This window comes from Lethenteron reissneri, chromosome 64 (genome assembly GCF_015708825.2).
Source record: "Lethenteron reissneri isolate LAM-NWPU_2019-01 chromosome 64, ASM1570882v1, whole genome shotgun sequence".
In the NCBI taxonomy this organism is placed as follows: Eukaryota; Metazoa; Chordata; class Hyperoartia; order Petromyzontiformes; family Petromyzontidae; genus Lethenteron; species Lethenteron reissneri.
Genome location: NC_083842.1, coordinates 12899686 through 12922347, shown reverse-complemented (window position 1 = coordinate 12922347; position 22662 = coordinate 12899686). Strand labels below are relative to the sequence as shown.

The 22662-nt window shown below is 54.9% G+C and overlaps 1 protein-coding gene across 3 annotated transcripts in view; it reads left to right on the top strand.

Moving 5' to 3' along the window:
- The window catches only part of LOC133359255 (receptor-type tyrosine-protein phosphatase S-like), a 228283-nt gene that overhangs the window by 149147 nt on the left and 56474 nt on the right, over positions 1–22662 (top strand). For 2 of the 3 annotated variants that reach the window (XM_061577734.1, XM_061577732.1), the window contains exon 11: positions 1291–1438. In XM_061577734.1, the coding sequence (XP_061433718.1) occupies positions 1291–1438 (148 nt within the window). The remainder of the gene's footprint in view (positions 1–1290; positions 1439–22662) is intronic. The other variant, XM_061577733.1, reaches the window with a different exon arrangement.

Below are 22662 nucleotides of genomic sequence, written 5' to 3'. Positions count from 1 at the left end.
GAATTAGTTGCTCGTGCAAATCGCATGCAAATGTTACCTCGAGGCGAGCGGGTTTACTCGCTAGGCAGAGTGCGGTGCGGCACAGGAGAGGCACGGAGTGTGACGGTACCGGGGAGAGATGAGTAGCGGCGGCGATCTGTCCTCGAGTCAAGAATCTTCTGGTTATCCTTCCCCCCCGCTCCGCCCCGCACCTCCGATTCGCGCGGTTGGCTACGTACGATATCTTCTTGGTTCTTTCGGTAAAGTCATCACGTAGAATGGAAATAATAAAATAACGAAAAGAAAACATAATAAAATACAATTCTCACGACGTTTCGGCCACAACGCAAGCAGCCGTCCTCATGTGGAGAGCAGGTCTGTCGGGAAGACAGCGTCTGAATGAGTCTTCTCGACAGACCTGTTCTCCACCTGAGGACGGCTGCTTGCGTTGTGGCCGAAACGTCGTGAGAATTATTTTATTATGTTTTATTTTTATTATTTTATTATTTCCATTCTACGTGACTTTACCGAAAGAACCAAGAAGATGAATCCCTGCAGTCACGAAAGCTTTAAATCGAAATTTACGTACGATATGCGAAAGAAGTCCAACGTGGATACGCGCGCAGAATGGTGGTGAGAGTGCATGGGACGGCGGTGTGAGTACGTGGGATGGCGGTGAGCGAGCGCGGACGGCATCGTGGTGTCCGTGCACGAGTTCGTGGCTGCGACGGGAGCGTTGAGATCGACACGTGACCGGCAACGGGGCACCGTTGCTGTCGCGTAACGCGCGTGGGCAGAGGTGTGACGCAGCGGTGACCTCCGTCTTTGATCGACGGCCGAGACAAAAGCCGCCGCTGCTGCTGCCGCTCTTGCTGCTGCTGCTGCTGCCGCTGCTGCTGCTGCTGCCGCCGCTGCTGCTGCTGCTGCTGGTGCTGGGGCTGCTGCTGCTGCTGCGAGGATGACCGGAGTTCGCGTGACGATGTTGATGTTTTACGCTCCCTGACGAAATCAGCAGCGAGGTATTTCGGGTTCATTTGTGGCGAGCATTTTGTGCGCGCGGTCGCGCGTGCGTGCGTGACGAGCGCGACACCTTATGCTGGACATCCGTGACAAAGAGCTTCAGAGCTCATCGGATTTCCTCCTCCAGCCTAAATCGAGATGCTAATTCGCGAGCAACCGACGGGCGAATGAAGCTGCGTGCGTGTTTGTGTGCGTGCGTGTCTGTGTGCGTGCGTGTCTGTGTGCGTGCGTGTCTGTGTGCGTGCGTGTGCGTGTGCGCGTGCGTCGGGCTGGCTGGCCGGCCGCCACCAGCAGCAGGTGGTGACGTTCGACCCCACCATGACGTACCTCCTGGAGGGCCTCAAGCCCAACACGCTCTACAGCTTCCGTCTGGCGGCGCGCTCCGGACACGGCCTGGGACCCGCCACGCTGGCCGTCACAGCCCGCACCATGCCCTCCAGTACGCGCACGCACACACACGCACGCGCGTGCGCACGTGGGCACGTGGCAGGTGGGGGAGGTAGTAAGCACGCGCAGGGATAATTCTAACACACCACACGCACACACACACCACACACACCCCACACACCCCACTCACACACACACCACACACACTCCACACACCCCACGCACACATCCCACACACACCCCACACACCCCACACACCCCACGCACACACACCCCACACACACCCCACACACACCACACACACGCACCCCACACGCACACACCACAAACACACACACGACACGCACCGCACACACCCCACACACACACACCACACGCACACCACACACACCCCACACACACACACCACACACATCCCACACACACCACACGCACCACACGCACCCCACACACCCCACACACCCCGCACACACCCCACACACACACACCACACACACCCCACACACACCACGCACACACACCCCACACACACCCCATACACACCACACACACCACACGCACACACCCCACGCACACACACACCCCACACACACACCACACACCCCACACACCACACACACCAAACACACACCACACACACCCCACACACACACCACACACACCCCACACACCACACGCACACATCACAAACACACACACGACACACACGCCACACACTCCCCACACACACCCCACACACACACACCACACTCACCCCACACACCCCACACACACACCACACACACCCCACACACCCCACACACACACACCACACGCACCACACACACCCCACACACACACACCACACGCACACACACACACCACACGCACACACACCACACGCACACACGAGGGTACAAAGACGAAGATTCCCCCCTACAGGACGAAACAGACCTTTGGGGCAAGCGCTGTTCGCGAGCACCTATGGAGGCCAGGCACGGCACACGAGAGTTGGGTGGGTGGGTGGCCAGCACCACGCCCCGATCACCTTAGTCTCCGATGTTTACTACACACCTAGGAGAGGAGGCCCAGGACCGGTTCAGATAATCGTCACTGCTGTTGTTGGTGGCCGTGAGCGGGAATCGAATTTGGGGCCGCCGGGTTTGTGGCGCGGTGCGCGGCGCATGTAGTCTGTAATCCACACCGCACTCAGCACTGCAGTGTACTCATTTTAGGTGGAGGCCCCGGGACCGGTTCAGATAATCGCCACCGATGGTAGCGAGCCGTGGCCGGGAATCAGAACTGGAGGTTGCCGGGTTCGTGTACTCATTCAAGGTTGAGTCGACTTAGGGGAGGCCCCGGGACCGATTTAGATAATCGCCACCGACCACCGCCTTCCTGCGTGGGTGGCTGGCCCTCAATAGACGCTCGTTAACCAGCAGTCCGTTGAAGGACGGGGGGGGAGGGTTGGGGGCCAGGGAGCTGTACATAATGCTGCCCCCCCCCCTCCCCGGTACATCGCGAGCGGAATGCACGGTCCCGCGCGTGTGTGCAGATCACAAGCGCGCGGACACACACGCACACACACGCACACGCGCGTCCGGTTCGTTGCGTTCCCATTCTTGATGAAAGCCTGCGGAGCCGAGCGCCATGTTTTTTGTTTCCCCCCCCCCCCCCCCCCCTGGCGGCCGAATTCCCAGATTCGGCTCTTTCAGAAACCGGCTTTGCCCCCGCCGCAATTTGTGGGCTCCGGTATTCCGCACCGCCTCGGCGCCTTTGAAAGCTGCCATCAAGGCGCGTGACACCCCACCCCCCACGCCTCCTCGCCCCCCACGCCCCCGACCACCCGGTTTCCCCCCCCCCTTTCTTCCCCCCCACCTCCCCCCCCGGACCGCAATACAGTAGTCCCTCGGTTAACATCAACGGGATATAGGCATTACGTGTCATGAGTACAAGAAATGAATCACTTGAGTCAGTGCCCAAAAGCGTAAAACGCGGTGCAAACAAAGCCGATCGAGGATCTGAATAGATCACGAATAGAGCGCCTGGTGGGAAGAGAGGCCAAAGAACCGCCCATGGGTGTCTCCCGGGGGAGTGGCGACCTCCGCAGGGTCGCGCGTTCAAGCGACTAGCGACTGTGTGCTTCGAAGGAGACCGGCGGCTGTGTTTTGACACTGTGTACCTACGTACGGTTGAACTTCTTTCGCACCGCAAGTAGCCAGCCGCGCTCATCCGAGGTACGGGGAATGGGGGGGGGGGGGGGGGGGGAAGGACAACAAACGAAACACACAAATAATTTCTAAAGAAGTGAGTTTTCAATCTTGATGATGATTTAAATGTGCATAGATCCCAGCGGCTTCCTAATGTCGGAAGGAAGAGAGCGTTCCAGACGGCCACGGAAGCGCATCTGAAAGCGCCGCGCGATGCCGGTGATTGTCTTTGTTCGATGGACAGCCAAAATCCGCTGCTGCTGCTGCAAGGATGACCGGAGTTGACGTGACGATGCTTTACACTCCTTAACGAGATCAGCAAAGGTATCAGCAGCGAGGTTACTCGCGGTTCATTTGTGGCGAGCACTTTGTGTGTGTAATGAGAGCAACTCCTCCAGCAATGAAAAATGATAGAGGAGTTGTTAGTAAGTGAGGACTTGTCCCTTGCTTGTTATTCGACGCGTGTGCGGCGATGGCGCAGTCATCGATCGAGGGTCGAATTCGAACCGCGTCGTGTGATCGGCATCGCGCTCGCTGAAGCTGTGTGATGCCTTCAGGGAAGTCGTGTACTGTGTATACGCAACTGCGCACAATTCTGTGAGTCACTTATAACCGCTTTGCCGTTACTTATTGCCAATTATGGACTCAGACTATTGTCCTATCAACTCATGGAGTCCCTGGCACGTAATAATATGCTACACAGTGGCAGTGCGGGTCGCAAAATGCCGATGTATTACTAATAAACCCCAATGATCCGATCGAAATCCCTAATTTCGATCGGATCATTGGGGAGGGCACATGCCACCCCCCCCCCCCCCCAGCTTATACGGGACATCTTTTAGAGCTTCATAGCTCATCGGATTCCTCCTCCAGTCTAAATCAAGATTCTGATTTCACGAGCCATCGAGCTAGAAACTCCGACGTCTAGGTTCAACCCCTGGACCTGTTAGTCTCTCAGAGGATGTGTTAAAAAGCACAAGCTGGGACCTCTTCAGAACCAGGCTTCAGTTTTCTGAAGTTGGCACCTCTCTCTCTCTCTCTCAGGAGGCTCCTGTTGGGCTGCATTGATGCAACAATACTTCTGAGTTCAAGCCCTAGACCTGGTTAACTGTCAGAGTACCGGCTGCATTGTTACTGACACTGAGGCATAAACTCGCAAGTGTAGGTTCGAGCCCTGGGCCGAATTATCTCTCAAGGGCCCTGGCTGCAGTATTAAGACACTGAGTGATAATCTCTGAAGACGAAGCTTCAAGCCCTGTGCCTAGTTATCTCTCTAGGGTAGTGACTGCAGTGTTCAGACACTGAGTGATAATCTCTGAAGACTAAACTTTAAACCCTGGGCCTAGTTATCTCTCTAGGGTGCCGGCTGCAGTGTTCAGACTCTGAGTGATAATCTCTGAAGACGAAGCTTCAAGCCCTGGGCCTAGTTATCTCTCTAGGGTGCCGACTGCAGTGTTCAGACCCTGAGTGATCATCTCTGAAGACTAAACTTTAAACCCTGGGTCTAGTTATCTCTCAAGGGCACTGGCTGCAGTGTTCAGACCCTGAGTGATCATCTCTGAAGACGAAACTTTAAACCCTGGGTCTAGTTATCTCTCAAGGGCGCCGGCTGCAGTGTTCAGACCCTGAGTGATCATCTCTGAAGACTAAACTTTAAACCCTGGGTCTAGTTATCTCTCAAGGGCGCTGGCTGCAGTGTTCAGACACTGAGTGATAATCTCTAAAGACGAAGCTTCAAGCCCTGGGCCTAGTTATCTCTCAAGGGCGCCGGCTGCAGTGTTCAGATACTGAGTGATCATCTCTGAAGACTAAACTTTAAACCCTGGGTCTAGTTATCTCTCAAGGGTAATGGCTGCAGTGTTTAGACACTGAGCCATTATCCCCGGAGCTGGGAACCTCTGCGTAAGGGAGGGAGGGAGGAGGGGGCATGAGCGATGTCTCACAGATACGGCCTCATTCGTCTCGGATAAACAGCAACCGTCGAGTAGCCATGAACAATACCCCGTGGTTTTCGTAGCGCTGCCACAGACAAACAAGGGGGAAACTCTCCTCTACTTGCGAAAATTCGACTTGCGAACTTTCAGACATACGAACAACCCTGGTCCGTACATCCAGTTGCCCGTTCGGACCGAAAGTTGTAAGTTCAACCGCCGCGCAATAGATGGCGGTGGTGAAGAACCAGTGGCAATCATATCTGCAGGACGTGAAGAACCAGTGGCATCGACATCTGCAGAACGTGAAGAACCAGTGGCATCGACATCTGCAGGACGTGAAGAACCAGTGGCATCGACATCTGCAGGACGTGAAGAACCAGTGTCATCTACATCTGCAGAACGTGAAGAACCAGTGGCATCTACATCTGCAGAACGTGAAGAACCAGTGGCATATACATCTGCAGGACGTGAAGAACCAGTGGCATCTACATCTGCAGAACGTGAAGCACCAGTGGCATCTACATCTGTAGAACGTGAAGACACCAGTGGCATCTACATCTGCAGAATGTGAAGAACCAGTGGCATCTACATCTGCAGAACGTGAAGAACCAGTGGCATCTACATCTGCAGAACGTGAAGCACCAGTGGCATCTACATCTGTAGAACGTGAAGACACCAGTGGCATCTACATCTGCAGAATGTGAAGAACCAGTTTCATCTACATCTGTAGAACGTGAAGAACCAGTGGCATATACATCTGCAGGACGTGAAGAACCAGTGGCATCTACATCTGCAGAACGTGAAGAACCAGTGGCATATACATCTGCAGAACGTGAAGAACCAGTGGCATCTACATCTACAGAACGTGAAGAACCAGTGGCATCTACATCTGCAGAACGTGAAGAACCAGTGGCATCTACATCTGTAGAACGTGAAGAACCAGTGGCATCTACATCTACAGAACGTGAAGCACCAGTGGCATCTACATCTGCAGAACGTGAAGAACCAGTGGCATCTACATCTGCAGAACGTGAAGCACCAGTGGCATCTACATCTGCGGAACGTGAAGCACCAGTGGCATCTACATCTGTAGAACGTGAAGAACCAGTGGCATCTACATCTGCAGAACATGAAGCACCAGTGGCATCTACATCTGCAGAACGTGAAGAACCAGTGGCATCTACATCTACAGAACGTGAAGCACCAGTGGCATCTACATCTGCAGAACGTGAAGAACCACCCTGCGCCACCACCACCTCCCCCCCCCCGTACCCCGGGAAGAGTTTCCATGTAGAAATAAATTGTTACAGATAACGTTCAAATTCCCTGTAAAAAAATCTAATAATTCGGGTCACGACACGCACGGCAAGACAAAGATCCCCTGTATAGCCTTAACAGACTGTAGGGGCAAGTGCTGTCAGCGAGCAGCACCTACGAAGGCCGGCACGGTACACGAGTGGGAGGGTGGCCAGCACCACGCCCAGCCGCCTTTGTCTCCCCAAGTGGCGATGTTTACTACACACCGCAACCAGGTACTCATTTGAGGCCGAGTCGACCTCGGGGGAGGAGACCCAGGACCGATGTCAGATACGATCGTCACCGGCGTCGGTGGCCGCGAGCGGGAATCGAACTCGGGTCAGAGCCGGGTTCGTGGCGCGGCGCGGCCAGCCGCTACCGCTCCCCACGCGGCACACACGGGGGTTGTCGCGCACCCCGAGAGCGATTCACGCAGTGTGAGCGATGAACTTCGCCGGGCGGCCGTTTAACCTCCCCGCTCGGCCGCCGTCGAGCGGGGAGTGGTTTTTTTCAGTCGCGCGGCGGATTTTTTCCTTCATATTTTTAACCCCCCCCAATTCGCGAATAAAAGTTGGCACAGAGAGAGAGGAGGACGACTTAGAGAGAGAGGACGAATTATAGAGAGAGAGGACAACTCAGAGAGAGAGGACGACTCAGAGAGAGAGAGATGACGACTCAGAGAGAGGACGACTCAGAGAGAGAGGAGGACGACTTAGAGAGAGAGAGGACGACTCAGAGAGAGAGAGGACGACTTAGAGAGAGAGGACGACTTAGAGAGAGAGATGACGACTCAGACAGAGAGAGAGAGGATGACTCAGAGAGAGAGAGATGACTACTCAGAGAAAGAGAGGACGACTCAGAGAGGACGACTCAAAGAGAGAGGACTACTCAGAGAGAGAGGACGACTCAGAGGACGACGCAAAGAGAGAGAGAGGACGACTCAAAGAGAGGACGACTTAGAGAGATAGAGGACGACTCAGAAAGAGGACGACTTCAAAGGCGCCAGGAGGAGGAGGCACCACATACGAGGAGCGGGAAGGCAGCAGCAGCAGCCACGGCGAAGAGCCGGTGCCAAACCCCCCCCCACCCGCACTGAGCTCTGGCGCCCTCTACGTATGAAGGTGTTGAGTTGCGGGAGAAAACCGGAGCACTCGGAGAACACCCACGCCGTGCGTGTGAGGGAGGAACGCTCTATCCCGCGCAGATAGAACAGGTGGGGTCCACATCTGCTTGCTGGCGAGCCAAGGGGGGCGGCCACCTCCCGGGCGCCCCCACAGGGAGGGGAGTTTCACAGCAGCATCTGCGTGGTGGTGATCCACCAACCGGAGGTCGCAACCGGGTACCCGATACCCGTACCCTACCCGATACCCGGCTACCCGTACCCGGCCGGGTATGGGTACGGGTAGACTGTGAGTCACTGGTGCGAAACCGTTTGTCACTCATTTCGGGTAGGGTACGGGTACGGGTAGGGAACGGGTACCCGTACCCGGCCGGGTATGGGTACGGGTACCCATTTGCGACCCTGGTGCGGCCGTGTACGGGTAAGGAATCAAAACCCGTTTGCGACCTCTGCAACCAACCCTCTGCTGCTGCTGCTGCCAGAGCGCCGACTCACAGCCCGCCACGTGCAGCAGCAGCGTAGCCGCCACCACCACTGCCACCACCGCCGCCACCACCTCCACCACCGCTGCCACCACCACCGTCACCACTACTGCCGCCACCGCCGCCACCACCACCGCCACCACCGCCGCTACCACCACCACCACCGTCACCACTACTGCCGCCACCGTCACCACCACCACCACCGCCGCCACCACCGCCGCCACCACCGCCGCCACCACTGCCGCCACCACTGCCGCCACCACCACTGCTACCACCGCCACCACCACCGCCGCCACCACCACTGCCGCCGCCACCACTGCCGCCACCGCCGCCACCGCCGCCACCACCGCCACCACCACCACCACCGCCGCCACCACCGCCACCTCCGCCACCACTACTGCCGCCACCACCACCGCCACCACCGCCGCCTCCATCACTATTACCACCGCCACCACATCCGCCGCCATCACCACCAACACCGCCGCCACCGCCACCACAGCCACCACCACCGCCAGCGCCACCATTGCTGCCGCCGCCACCACCGTCACCGCCACCACCGCCACCACCGCCACCACCGCCGTCCCGGTTCAATGAACAAAACGGGCAAGTCAACAGAAAAAGAGCGTCGTGTTGTTGTTGTTGTCGCTATTTATCGACCAGAATGTGGTCAGAAAAAAACGATTTCCACCAACCCCCATAAATCACGCCCTCCACTCTAAAGCGGGGCCGGGGGGGGGGGGGGAGAACCACCGAGCGCTGTTTTCACTCCGAGGACGCTGCGCGCTGCCTCCGGAGGATACAATCTCACGTCAAGATGATATCCGAGCAACCAGCTGGCGTCGACTTGGAGCGGCGGTGGGGGGGGGCGCGGTTAGAGCGGCGGTGTGGCTGCTTTCGAGTGTCCGAATGCAATAGGGCCCCGCTGCAATGCCATGCACACCGTCGTCACGCAAACTCCAGTCGTTATCGCGGCGGCAGCGGCGGCGGCGGCGTTTGGCGAACCGTCGAACAAAGACGGCGGTCACCGCATCGTCGCCCTTCCGCGGCCGTCTGGAACGCTCTCTGCCCCCGATGTTAGGAAGCCACTGGGAGCTATGCACGGATTGAAAAGGCATTTCTTGAGAACTGCTTCTTGTTGTTGTGTTTAGTTTGTTGTCCTTCGTCCTCCCCCGCACCTCTGATTAGCGCGGTTGGCTACGTACGGTGCGAAAGAAGTTCAATGTACATACGTAGACTCACACAGAGACCCATAGACTCACACAGAGACCCAGAGACTTACACAGAGACCCATAGACTCACACAGAGAGCCATAGACTCACACAGATACCCATAGACTCACACAGAGACCCATAGACTCACACAGAAACCCATAAACTCACACAGAAACCCATAAACTCACACAGAAACCCATAAACTCACACAGAGACCCATAGACTCACACGGCAGAAACCCATACACTCATAGAGATCCATAGACTCACACAGATACCCATAGACTCACACAGCAGAGACCCATAGACTCACACAGAGACTCATAGACTCACACATAGACCCATAGACTCACACAGCAGAGACCCATATACTCATAGAGATCCATAGACTCACACAGAGACCCATAGACTCACGCAGACACTTGGTGTTAAAGAAGTTCAACATACATACGATAAGAACAGACTGCAAGCAAATCATCGATCATGCAAGATATATTAGGCAATCAGAAAAAAGGGGATGGCGGGAGGGGGGAGATGGACCATGAGCAGAACCGATACAGTAGATACCTCGAATTCTGGTTTCTACAAGACCATAAAGAGATATACACGGACTCTTCGACTTACGAACATTATTTCAGAGATACGAACAAACCTGGTCCGTAATGTCCAGTTGCCCAATCGGACCGAGAGTCGTAATTTCAAACGCCACACAACAGATGGCGGTGGTGGCATCTACATCTGTAGAACGTGAAGAACTAGTGGCATCTACATCTGTAGAACGTGACGAATCAGTGGCATCTACATCTGCTGAACGTGAAGAACCAGTGGCATCTACATCTGCAGAACGGGAAGAACCAGTGGCATCTACAAAACATGAAGAACCAGTGGCATCTACATCTGCAGGACGTGAAGAACCAGTGGCATCTACATCTGCAGAACGTGAAGAATCAGTGACATCTACATCTGCAGAACTTGAAGAACCAGTGGCATCTACATCTGCAGATCGTGAAGAACCAGTGGCTTCTACATCTGCAGATCGTGAAGAACCAGTGGCATCTACATCTGCAGATCGTCAAAAACCAGTGGCATCTACATCTGCAGATCGTGAAGAACCAGTGGCATCTACATCTGCAGGACGTGAAGAACCAGTAGCATCTACATCTGCAGATCGTGAAGAACCAGTGGCATCTACAATTGCAGAACGTGAAGAACCAGTGGCATCTACATCTGCAGGACGTGAAGAACCAGTGGCATCTACATCTGCAGAACGTGAAGAACCAGTGGCATCTACATCTGCAGATCGTGAAGAACCAGTGGCATCTACATCTGCAGATCGTGAAGAACCAGTGGCATCTACATCTACAGAACGTGAAGAACCAGTGGCATCTACATCTACAGAACCTGACGAACCAGTGGCATCTACATCTACAGAACCTGACGAACCAGTGGAATCTACATCTGTAGAACGTGAAGAACCAGTAGCATCTACATCTGCAGAACGTGAAGAACCAGTGGCATATACATCCGTAGAACGTGAAGAACCAGTGGCATCTACATCTGCAGAACGTGAAGAACCAGTGGCATCTACATCTGTAGAACGTGAAGAACCAGTGGCATCTACATCTGTAGAACGCGACGAATCAGTGGCATCTACATCTGCAGAACATGAAGAACCAGTGGCATCTACATCTGTATAACGTGAAGACCCAGTGGCATCTACATCTGCAGAACGTGAAGAACCAGTGGCATCTACATCTGCAGAACGTGAAGAACCAGTGGCATCTACATCTGCAGAACGTGAAGAACCAGTGGCATCTACATCTGCAGAACGTGAAGAACCAGTGGCATCTACATCTGCAGAACATGAAGAACCAGTGGCATCTACATCTGTAGAACGTGAAGACCCAGTGGGATCTACATCTACTGAACGTGAAGAACCAGTGGCATCTACATCTGTAGAACGTGAAGACCCAGTGGCATCTACATCTGCAGAACGTGAAGAACCAGTGGCATCTACATCTGCAGAACGTGAAGAACCAGTGGCATCTACATCTGTAGAACGTGAAGAACCAGTGGCATCTACATCTGCAGAACGTGAAGAACCAGTGGCATCTACAATTGCAGAACGTGAAGAACCAGTGGCATCTACATCTGCAGAACGTGAAGAACCAGTGGCATCTACAATTGCAGAACGTGAAGAACCAGTGGCATCTACATCTGCAGAACGTGAAGAACCAGTGGCATCTACATCTGCAGAACGTGAAGGATCAGTGACATCTGCAGATCGTGAACAACCAGTGGCATCTACATCTACAGAACATGAAGAACCAGTGGCATCTACATCTGTAGAACGTGAAGAACCAGTGGCATCTACATCTGCAGATCGTGAAGAGCCAGTGGCATCTACATCTGTAGAACGTGAAGAACCAGTGGCATCTACATCTGTAGAACGTGAAGAACCAGTGGCATCTACATCTACAGAACGTGAAGACCCAGTGGCATCTACATCTACAGAACGTGAAGACCCAGTGGCATCTACATCTACAGGACGTGAAGAACCAGTGGCATCTACATCTGTAGAACGTGAAGAACCAGTAGCATCTACATCTGTAGAACGTGAAGAACCAGTGGCATCTACATCTGTAGAACGTGAAGAACCAGTGGCATCTACATCTGCGGAACGTGAAGAACCAGTGGCATCTACATCTGCAGAACGTGAAGAACCAGTGGCATCTACATCTGCAGAACGTGAAGAACCAGTGGCATCTACATCTGCAGAACGTGAAGAATCAGTGGCATCTACATCTGCAGAACGTGAAGAACCAGTGGCATCTACATCTGCAGAACGTGAAGAACCAGTGGCATCTACATCTGCAGAACGTGAAGGATCAGTGACATCTGCAGAACGTGAAGAACCAGTGGCATCTACATCTGCAGAACGTGAAGAATCAGTGGCATCTACATCTGCAGAACGTGAAGAATCAGTGGCATCTACATCTGCAGAACGTGAAGAACCAGTGGCATCTACATCTGCAGAACGTGAAGAACCAGTGGCATCTACATCTGCAGAACGTGAAGGATCAGTGACATCTGCAGAACGTGAAGAACCAGTGGCATCTACATCTGCAGAACGTGAAGAACTAGTGGCATCTACATCTGCAGAACGTGAAGAATCCCCCCCCTGACACCCTGCGCCACCACCACCACCTCCCACTTAGCGTACCGCGGCGCTGCTCCCGCCACTGCCGGCGCAGAAGCTCGGCGAATCGAGAGAGAGATAGAAAGAGACTTTTGACTTTTGACTTTTATAAGTTTATTTCACCAGCGCAAATTGCGCTGGAATATTCCGGTTCATTCAATACACCTGCCTTTATGGCAACAAAAATTATACAACGTCATCCCGCACCACATCGCCACCGCCCCACAGCCAGTGTCCGGTGTGCTTTTCAAAACCACTCAGTGCACCTGCCTTTATGGCAATTAACGCTCATCGTCATCACACACCACGTCGTCACCGCTCACAGCCAGTGTCCGGTGTGCTCGTCATCCGGGCTCTCACACCCCTCTGCCTAGCAGAGTCGCTCTTCCGCTCCCACCTCCTCACCCTCCTCCCCGGCTGGCGGCGGCGGTAGTGATGTCTTCTTCAACGCCGCGGGGGGGAAAGGGGTGATGGGGGGGGATGGTGGCTGTTTTCTGACCTTGTTCATCAAGGCCTTTACCCGGAAGATTTCCTGGCGGCTATATCCGAACGTGCTTGGGTCCTGGACCACCCGCCGGGCTGTGCTCATAAAGTTCTTCCTGTTGGGGAAACTGTCCTGCACACGGATGTTTCGTTTCCCATACGACCATTTCAGGAAACCAAGGAGGTATTCGGGGGAGCACTCCATCTCGGGCATCGGAGGCCAGCTCATCGGCCTTTCCGCCTGTCCCTTTGGGGTGCCGCCGCTGACGCCGCCCACCCTGCTCCCTTGCGACGCCGGGCTGGGCGAGGCTGAGTCTGACTCGTCGTCGTCCGTCAGCATTGGCCCCGTTCCGATCAATAAATCCAACACCCGGTTGGCCTCCCAAGCACTGAAACCGTAACCGTGTGGATCCCAATCCACGTCCATTACCACCTCCGCAAGGGAGCGCTTATCGGGGAAAGCCTTCATCAGCTCTTTCACCGCATTCCCCTTTTTCTTCCTTTCCATCTCCTTCAACCATAAGAGGAGGGTTCTGGGCGTGCACTCCCCCGGCCTAGCCTCATTCCTCCAACCTCCGAGCTTCTGGGGGTACTCCTTCTCGTCCAGATCGTCCTCCGAGTCATCACTACCAGCCACGGCTACAGCCCTCCCGTCGGCGCCAACCCACCCTCCGGTATCCGCCGACGTTCCGGGAACGGGGACCTCACCGGGCTCAGTCCCAAGTGCGTGCAGCTTCCTCCAACCCTTCGGTCTCTTGGCCCGCCCCGTGGCGGACGAGGGGATGTTTTTTGGAGGCACGAAACTGCCCGGCACCCAACTGGCGCCCGCGGCGCCCAGCAAAGTTAGGTCCGGCTGCTGCACCCCCTCCGTCGCCTCTGCCAGAGGTACGCTACCTCTGGTCTTCATGGCCTCTCTCTCCATGTTCTCCCAGCAGCTGCCGCTCTCTGCAGCACTTTCTCTTTCGGTCGTCGTCAGCTCCATGCTCCCCTCCTCGTCGCCCCCTGGGCCGTGTGAAGGGAGGCCCTCCCGGGCTGCGGCTCCGCTCGGCTCAGCACTGGCGCTGGCGGTGAGTGCGTGCAGCTTCTTCCGACCCTTCGGTCTCTTGGCCCGTCCCGTGGCGGACGAGGGGGTGTTTTTTGGAGGCACGAAAACGCCCGGCACCCACCTGGCGCCCGCGGCGTCCAGCAAAGTTAGGTCCGGCTGCTGCACCCCCTCCGTCGCCTCTGCCAGCGGCACGCTACCTCTGGCCTTCATGGCCTCTCTCTCCATGTTCTCCCCGCAAACGCCGCTCTCTGCAGCACTTTCCCCCTCGGTCGCCGTCAGCTCCATGCTCCCTTCCTCGTCACCCATTGGGCCGCGTGAAGGGAGGCCCTCCCGGGCTGCAGCTCCGCTCAGCTCAGCACTGGCGCTGGCGGTGGTCGACGGTTCTTTTCCTCCCGATGCCGGGACGGGTGGAGCCGGGCTCGGCGACCGCGCTCTCGGCGCCACCACGTCCGCCGGGTTCGCGCCGCTGGTGGTCTCCAATACCTTTCCCTCTGTCTCCACTGGGCAGCCGGCTGGCTGGCTGACCGTCTGTCCGACGTCGCCAGCTATGGCCGCCCTCTTCGGCTGGCCGTTTTCACGCTTGCCCATTCTCCTCTTTTTCCTCGCGCTCCTAACAGCGGCGGACTTTCCACCGTTGTTGTCATTCTCATCAACAGGTGCCGGCTCTCCGCACTCCGGTGCAGTGTCGGCGTCTCCCTGCTGCTGCTGCTGCTGCTGTTGTTGCTGCGGCAGCTGTTGCTGAGCCTCTTGCCGCGGCGGCGGCAGCGGGGGGGGCTCTCTCTCCCGCTGCTGCTGCTGCTGCTGCTGCTGTCGCTCCTGTTGCAGCGACGCCCGCTGTGGGTGCTCCCGATGCTGCTGCTTCTGCGCCTCATGCTGCTCACACTGCTGCCGCTGCTGTTGTTGTTGCTGCAGCATCGGTGTTGTCTCCTTCGTTGCAGCTCCACTCCGCTTCGTTCCGGTGGAGCAGTTTTTCTTCAGGTGCCCGGCACCACCACACGCGTAGCAGCGTGGCTCGGCCGTGGCCAGGTATATTGTATGGACGCGGCCGCCAGCGGTACGTTTGATGGCCACGTCCAGTTCGGTACACCCACTCTTGAGCACGAGGAACACCTGTCGTTGGCCTGACAGGACGTGCCTCAGTTCCTTCCTTTGCGTTCTTATGTGCAGCAGAACAATGGGCGAAACCACAACGCCGTAGCGTTGCAGTTCCACCCTTAGCTCTGCGTTCGTGAGGTATGGTGGTGCGCCGGAGACGGTCACTCGAACAGCCGGTGTAGAGAGCGGGCTGCACTGCACGAGCCGCCCCCCCTCCCCTCCGACGCAGAGCCCGGTCTCGACGACACGCGCCGCCACCTCCACCGTGGCCACGTAGATCACGTAGCCCCGGTTCTCCCTCTGTATTACTCGGATGGCTGCCGGCCCGGTGTGCGCCGCCACCGCCTCAGCGACGTCGTCAAGCGGCGTCCCCAGCGGAGGGAAGCAGCGAAACCCGTGCCGATCTGTGAGGGCTTCCATGCTGCCAGGCTGAGCCATGGTGCTTGCATGGCAGCAGCGCAGTGGTAGCGAAAATTAATCGTTAAAAAATAAAAAGTGATAAAAAAAAAGTAATCACCCCCACACAAAACAAGCACACAACAACACACAACCACGCAAACTACCAGCCCAACAGGTGAACGAACAAAAACAACGACCACATAAAACGACAAACACACCAACCACACCACACCGACCACACCACACCAACCAGCCTACGAAACAAACAAAGGAAGAAGGACGATCGAACAGAAAAGACGACAGACAATCGAACACCCACGCACACAATCAAGCAACCAAACACACGAACAAAAACCGACAAACAAAACGAACACCAGTGGTGTTACACCAGGTGATAAAAACCACGAGGCAGATAAACAACCAAACAAGCAGACAAACAAAACAGCCACACATACAAACGCACAGACCAGACAACCACACACACGCACAGACAGGCACACACACGCTCAGGCCAAACACACAGCCGAAACCACACACAACCGAACCAACAAGTAAAACCAAACGAAACCGCACAATCAGACACACATACAAATAACCAAATCGACAGATAGACGAACAAACGCACGCGCAAGCAAACACACAAAACAAAACCCTCACCAGACAGGCAAGGAGGACGAACACACGCGGTGTTAAAAACCGGTACAAAGCACCAGGCCAACACACAACGCGACCAACCAAGCAGACAAACCAGCAGAACAAACGCACAGACAATCACACAGACCAGACACACACACAACAACAACAGTAGTAATGAAGAACTGCTACTATAGCAGGCTGATGTGCGGGGAGAAAGACGCAGAAAAAGAAACAGCGTTTTTTTCCCCAGTTCACCTCTCTCTAGCCCAGGCTCAGGCTCACACCTGAGCCCAGGCCCCCATCCACACCAACGTTAGGGCAGGAGCTCAGGTGAAACCCAGCCACACCCCAACGAGAGAGAGAGAGAGAGGGAGACAGAGAGATAATGAGCGAGAGGTGGGGGTTTTACATAAAGCTATGTTTTAAAAAAAAATACGAAATGATGAACGAAGCAAAGTGCCGAATACACCGAGCATCTTCTTGTTTCCACTGATCGTAAAAAAAAGAGAGAGAGGCCAAGAGAGAGGGAGACAGAGGGAGGGAGACAGAGGGAGGGAGGGAGACAGAGAGACTTTTGACTTTTATAATTTTATTTCACCAGCGCAAAATGCGCTGGAGTATTTCAGTGCCTTGTAAACCACTCGGAAGCAACCATGTCCGCAAGCAGTGACAAACTAAATGCGTCCAGTCTCAGTGACAATCACAACAAGCGAAACAACGGCGTCAGTCCCGCACGATCGGACAGAAACAGTGAACAAAACGGGGGGGGGGGGGGGAGACAGAGAGAGAGATAGAAAGAGATAGGGAGACAGAGGGAGGGAGACAGAGGGAGGAAGGGAGGGAGACAGCGAGAGAGAGAGAGAGATAAAGAGACACCTTGGAGAGTTCCCGTCACGTCCCGACGCGCTGGTTGCCCTGCTGCGTGTTAGGTCGCGCGTCACATCACCGCGGGTTTCTCGTGACAATTGCCTTGCTCGGTTGCCCTTTAACCGCTCACCGGTACACGGCGTGGGGAGAGGCGTGGGGAGAGGTGGGGGGGGGCTCAATCGCGTAGAGGGCAAAGCGCTGTCAGCCACACGCGGCGGCCGGGACCCCACAAACCTCGACCCCGGGGGGCGGTGGGGGGGGGAGCCACACGCGCGAGAGAGAGGGAGGACAGAGAGACAGAGAGAGAGACACACGCATAGAGAGACACACAGAGAGTGACAGAGACAGAAAGAGAGAGACAGACACAGAGAGAGAGAGAGAAGAGGCAGAGGAGAGACAGAGAGACACACAGAGAGAGAGAGAGACGGAGACACAGAGAGACAGAGAAGATGCAGAGGAGAGACAGAGACACACAGAGAGAGACAGAGACACACAGAGACGCAGAGAGACACACAGAGAGAGACAGAGACACAGAGAGACAGAGGAGAGACAGAGACACACAGAGACGCAGACAGACACACAGAGAGAGACAGAGACACAGAGAGACAGAGGAGATGCAGAGGAGAGACAGAGACACAGAGACGCAGAGAGACACACAGAGAGAGACAGAGAGACAGAGGAGAGACAGAGAGAGACAGAGACACACAGAGACGCAGAGAGACACAGAGAGAGACAGAGACACAGAGAGACAGAGGAGATGCAGAGGAGAGACAGAGAGAGACAGAGACGCAGAGAGACACGCAGAGAGAGACAGAGAGACAGAGGAGTGACATAGGAGAGACAGACACACAGAGAGACACAGAGAGAGACAGACAGAGTGAGATGCGCACTCACAGCCCACCCACCATCCCTCCCCTCCACCATCTCCCCACCCACCATCACAACCCCCAAGCTCCTTAACACCTCCACCACCACTCACTCACTCACTCGGCCAAAACGGCGGCGGTTACGGCGCCCGATGGGTGATGATGATGATGATGTAGCGACGGCGATGATTGTCGAGAGGACTTTTTAATAGGGGGGGGGGCGAGTGGCGGGGGGGGCTTTTGAACCTTCCATTTTTTTATCTCCCCCCACCCTCTCCTCCTCCTCCTCCCTTATCCCGTTCCTGATTTAAAACCACTTTGGCGCTTGCTCAATCAGCCTAACGATCAGTTGCTAAAACACGCCGGGGTTAGGGTGCCACACTGTGGGGGAGGAGTTGGGGGGGGGGGCTCCTCCATTAGGCGATTGTAGATGTCAAGGAAGCCGAAGGCGGGGGGGGTGGTGGTGGTGGGGGGGGGAGCGGTGGCGCAGCGCTCACGGCCGACCGCCCACGCCGTTGGCGATCATCTGAACCGGTAACCCGGGCCTCGTCCCCTAGGTCGACTCAGCCTCAAATGACTTCGAGTGTGCGGCGGTGTCTAACAAACATCGCCACTGGTGTTGGCCACCCACCGCCCTCTCGTGTGCCGTGCCGTGCCGGCCTTCATAAGCACTTGCCCCAACAGTCTGTTCAGGCTATACGGGGGAGCTTTGGCTTTGGGGCGGGGTGAGGGGTGGGGGGGCAGCAGCGATGTCTAGGGCAGCGTCAATCAGAGCCGCCCGTGTAATGATTGTAATTAGTGGCACTTGCTCGAGACGGGCAGCTTCAGCAGAACGAGGCGTGCTCGTGACGGCGGCTCGTTATCGGGAGCGGGGTCGGTGTGGGGGTGGCGGTGGGTGGGTGGGTGGCGGTGAGTGGGTGGGTGGTAGTGGGTGGGTGGCGGTGAGTGGGTGGGTGGCGGTAAGTGGGTGGGTGGCGGTGTGGGGGTGGCGGTGTGGGGGTGGGTGGCAGTGGGTGGGTGGGTGGCGGTGAGTGGCGTCGTCCGCTTTGAGCGGTCACGTCCGGGCGCCACGGTGGCTGGGAGATGTTAACTACTTCGCCTGGTGTACAGGAGGTCGTGGGTTCGATCCCGACCCTGACACCTGCTGCTGTATATTTGGAGTTTGCGTGTCTCTCTCTCTCTCCCCGTGGTCGCGTGGATTTTTCTCCAGGGCCTCCGGTTTTTCCACCTCCACATTTCGAATCAACGTCACGCGTTTCTAGTTATTTGGCTGCTGCTATACATTTACACGCAGTGATAAGCCCGCATTTTTACTTGTTTTTCAAAGCATATTTGTCTTTGCATGTTGTACCGCACAAATATAATGTGCGGTTAATCCAGACTTGATGTCTCGCAATCGGTGTGTGTGTCCGTTTGGTGTTATCTTAGCACAGCTCCCGTGTTGTTGGCAGATTTCATTTCCTGGCCACGGCATTGCGTGTGATCCTGGGATAATCCCCCATCACCCCACCTCATTTCACTAACCGACGTGGTGAAGTATGGTCAAACTCCACCCCTCCCCCTACCCCACTCCCTCCCCCCATCATCACCAAACGCAGTCCGGAGAGGTGGTTCATCCACCAGCGGTGAAAGCCGATGAAAAGGGTGCCCCCTCCATTACGTCTCTTGAGATGTCAAGGCCTAACGCGTGTCACTCAACCCACGTGTGTATAAGCGTTTTTTTTTATCTCTTAGACGTGTAGGGGGGGGGGCCGTGCCAGATTAAGTGGAAAATCTAATTATGCTACGAATATCTCTCTCTGTCTTTCTTTCTTTCTCCTCCGGCAGTGATTGGCGAGCAAGGGGGCCCTGATAGCATCAACTCATTATACACTCGAGGCTCTAGAGGTCTTCCACCCCCTGTTTAAACCGCGCGGTCGACCACTCAGATTTCCTTTTTTTAATCGGCGGAACACTCCGCCGTTGAAAGATGCCGGGGATCGGATTAATTTCTCTGCGTGCCATTTTTATGACACCGCCGCTTTCTCGGTGTTCATTGGAGGTGATGGGGGGGGGGCAGAGGTGGCGGGGAAGGGGGGCCGGGGGGAGGGGTGGGGGCGATTGCGACCCAAACGTGGAAAACGAGTGAAAACGTTGACCCCTTTGAAAAAAAAAATCTCTTTTCGAATGAACTGGATATTTAAAAAGGAAAGGAATCAATGGTAAATAATCAATGACACGCATTGATTAGTAGTAATCTGGCAATTAACATGCACCCTTGTGGTTGTGCAGGAAGAAAGGGCGCATTGACGGTGCCACTGTGGGGGGAGGGGGGGGGCAGCCGCTGCCCACTGGCGCCTCCCTCCTTGCCGCGGACGCCCGCGGTGACGCGGTGGCGTGGGGTGGGGTGGTGTGGTGTGGGGTGAGGTGGTGTGGGGTGAGGTGGCGTGGGGTGGTGTGGTGTGGCGTGGTGTGGCGTGGGGTGGGGTGGTGTGGGGTGGCACGGGATGGTGGCGTGGGGTGGCACGGGGTGGTGGTGTGGGGTGGTGCGGGGTGGTGACGCGGGCTGGGGTGGCCGTGGGGTGGCGTTGGTCATAGCAACGTGGAATTTCCGCCGCAGGAACGGCAGATGAGCGCCGATGCGTCGACGCTCGAGTGGCCGGGAAATCGCCGTCGCTTCTCGACTCCCGTCCAAAAAACACTCGCTGAGCCCCTCCAGATTGTGCCGTAATGTTTAACGTCGGGCAATTTTCACCACTGCAAAAAAATCTGGAGAAAAAAAATTTGCAATTGCAGGCTAAGAAGATCTACATCCGGCAGTTTTGTCGGCGATTGCAGCTGCTGCCGCTAACGATGACGACGCCGCTGCCGCCGCTGCTGCTGCTGCTGCTGCTTTTGCAGCGAGCGCGTCGAACGGTTATTCAATGGCTCGAAACCACGCAGCTGCCTGAGATTTAGCCATATTCTCAAGTGTGCCGAGTTGATGGACTCGGTCCGCTCGCTCGCTCACAATGACTGCGCGCAGAATAAACGAAATTCCCATCGCGTTTAATTAGTTTTTTTTTTTGCTCCACGCACTGAAGTTTGTTGTTGTAGCGTTCTTACCCCGTGCGGCTACTGGACATCATTTGCAGCATGTTCAGAATTGGTGTACGGTGCTTTTTCTGGAAGACTTTGCAGTTTTTAAATCCTTTATATTAAGTTCGCTTGCTTGCTTACGACCGTGCAAATCTTTCGGTCGTGTTTTAACCCACTTCCCGTGATCCAATCGAGCTGACATTTTCCACACAGACTCGTTATGCGTGACAATTAATGTTCGTGAACATTTTTTTCCAAAAATGTACACTTTTTAGGACAAAAATATTATATTTAATTACCAATTGCTTAATGGTGCAATGCAATCATCTGACCCATAGGTGGCAGCCATCTCAAGCCAGAGGACGAGAGGACTCTAGCCGCCACGCATATAAAGGATTTATAGTGAAAAACTTTGTTTTTACGGGTTATACTTGTTTCCTGGATTTTTCTGTTTGCGCAAAGGCACTACAAGATGTTTTCTTGTTCATTTTTTTTTGTTTGTTGCGGTTGCACCCGATTCAAGAGCCGAATGGCTCACAGGGCTAAACCTAATAAATGAAATGAAACGAAAATGAATTCGGCTGCTCGGGTGTTCACGAGAACACCTTCCTCACGTCAAATTACGCCCGTTTTGGCCTCCCCGCATTGTCTTCACGTAGAACACACTTTTACAATCCTCTGGTTAGCTTACAAAGCAGTGAACCACCTTGCTGCAGCCAACATCACTGACACGTTGCACCCACGTGTCGTGTCCCCTCAAGGTCCCTAAGATCCGAGTCTGCGGACAATTAAAAAAAATCCGCCTTGAAAACCTATTTGTACGTTTCCGCTCGTTAAACTTTTAAGTAGAATTTGAGTACGTGATGCTTAAAATCTTTTTGTGATATAATTGCTTTCACGCTGAGTGTCTGCTGCTGCTGCTGCTGTGTCGTGTACGGCACTTTAAGATCCTTGATGAAAAGCCGCGGTCTAAATCTAATTATTATTATTGTAGTTCATCAGATTCCTCCTCCAGGACGAATCCAATAATCTGATTCAAGTCGACGAAATTGCAGCTCTCTCAGAATGAAAACAAGTAAACCCGTAAAAACAAAGTTTTTCACTATAAATCCTTTATATGCGTGGCATCGGGGCGGCTAGAGTCCTCTCGTCCTCTGGCTTGAGATGGCTGCCACCTATGGGTCAGATGATTGCATTGCACCATTAAGCAATTGGTAATTAAATATTTTTTTTTTTTAATCCTAAAAAGTGTAAAATTTTTGAACATTTTTTTCACGAAAATGCATTGTCACACACAACGAGTCTGTGTGCAAAAATGTCAGCTCGATTGGATCACGGGAAGTGGGTTAAAAAACGAGCGAAAGATTTGCACGGTCGTAAGCGCGCAAGCAAGCAAGC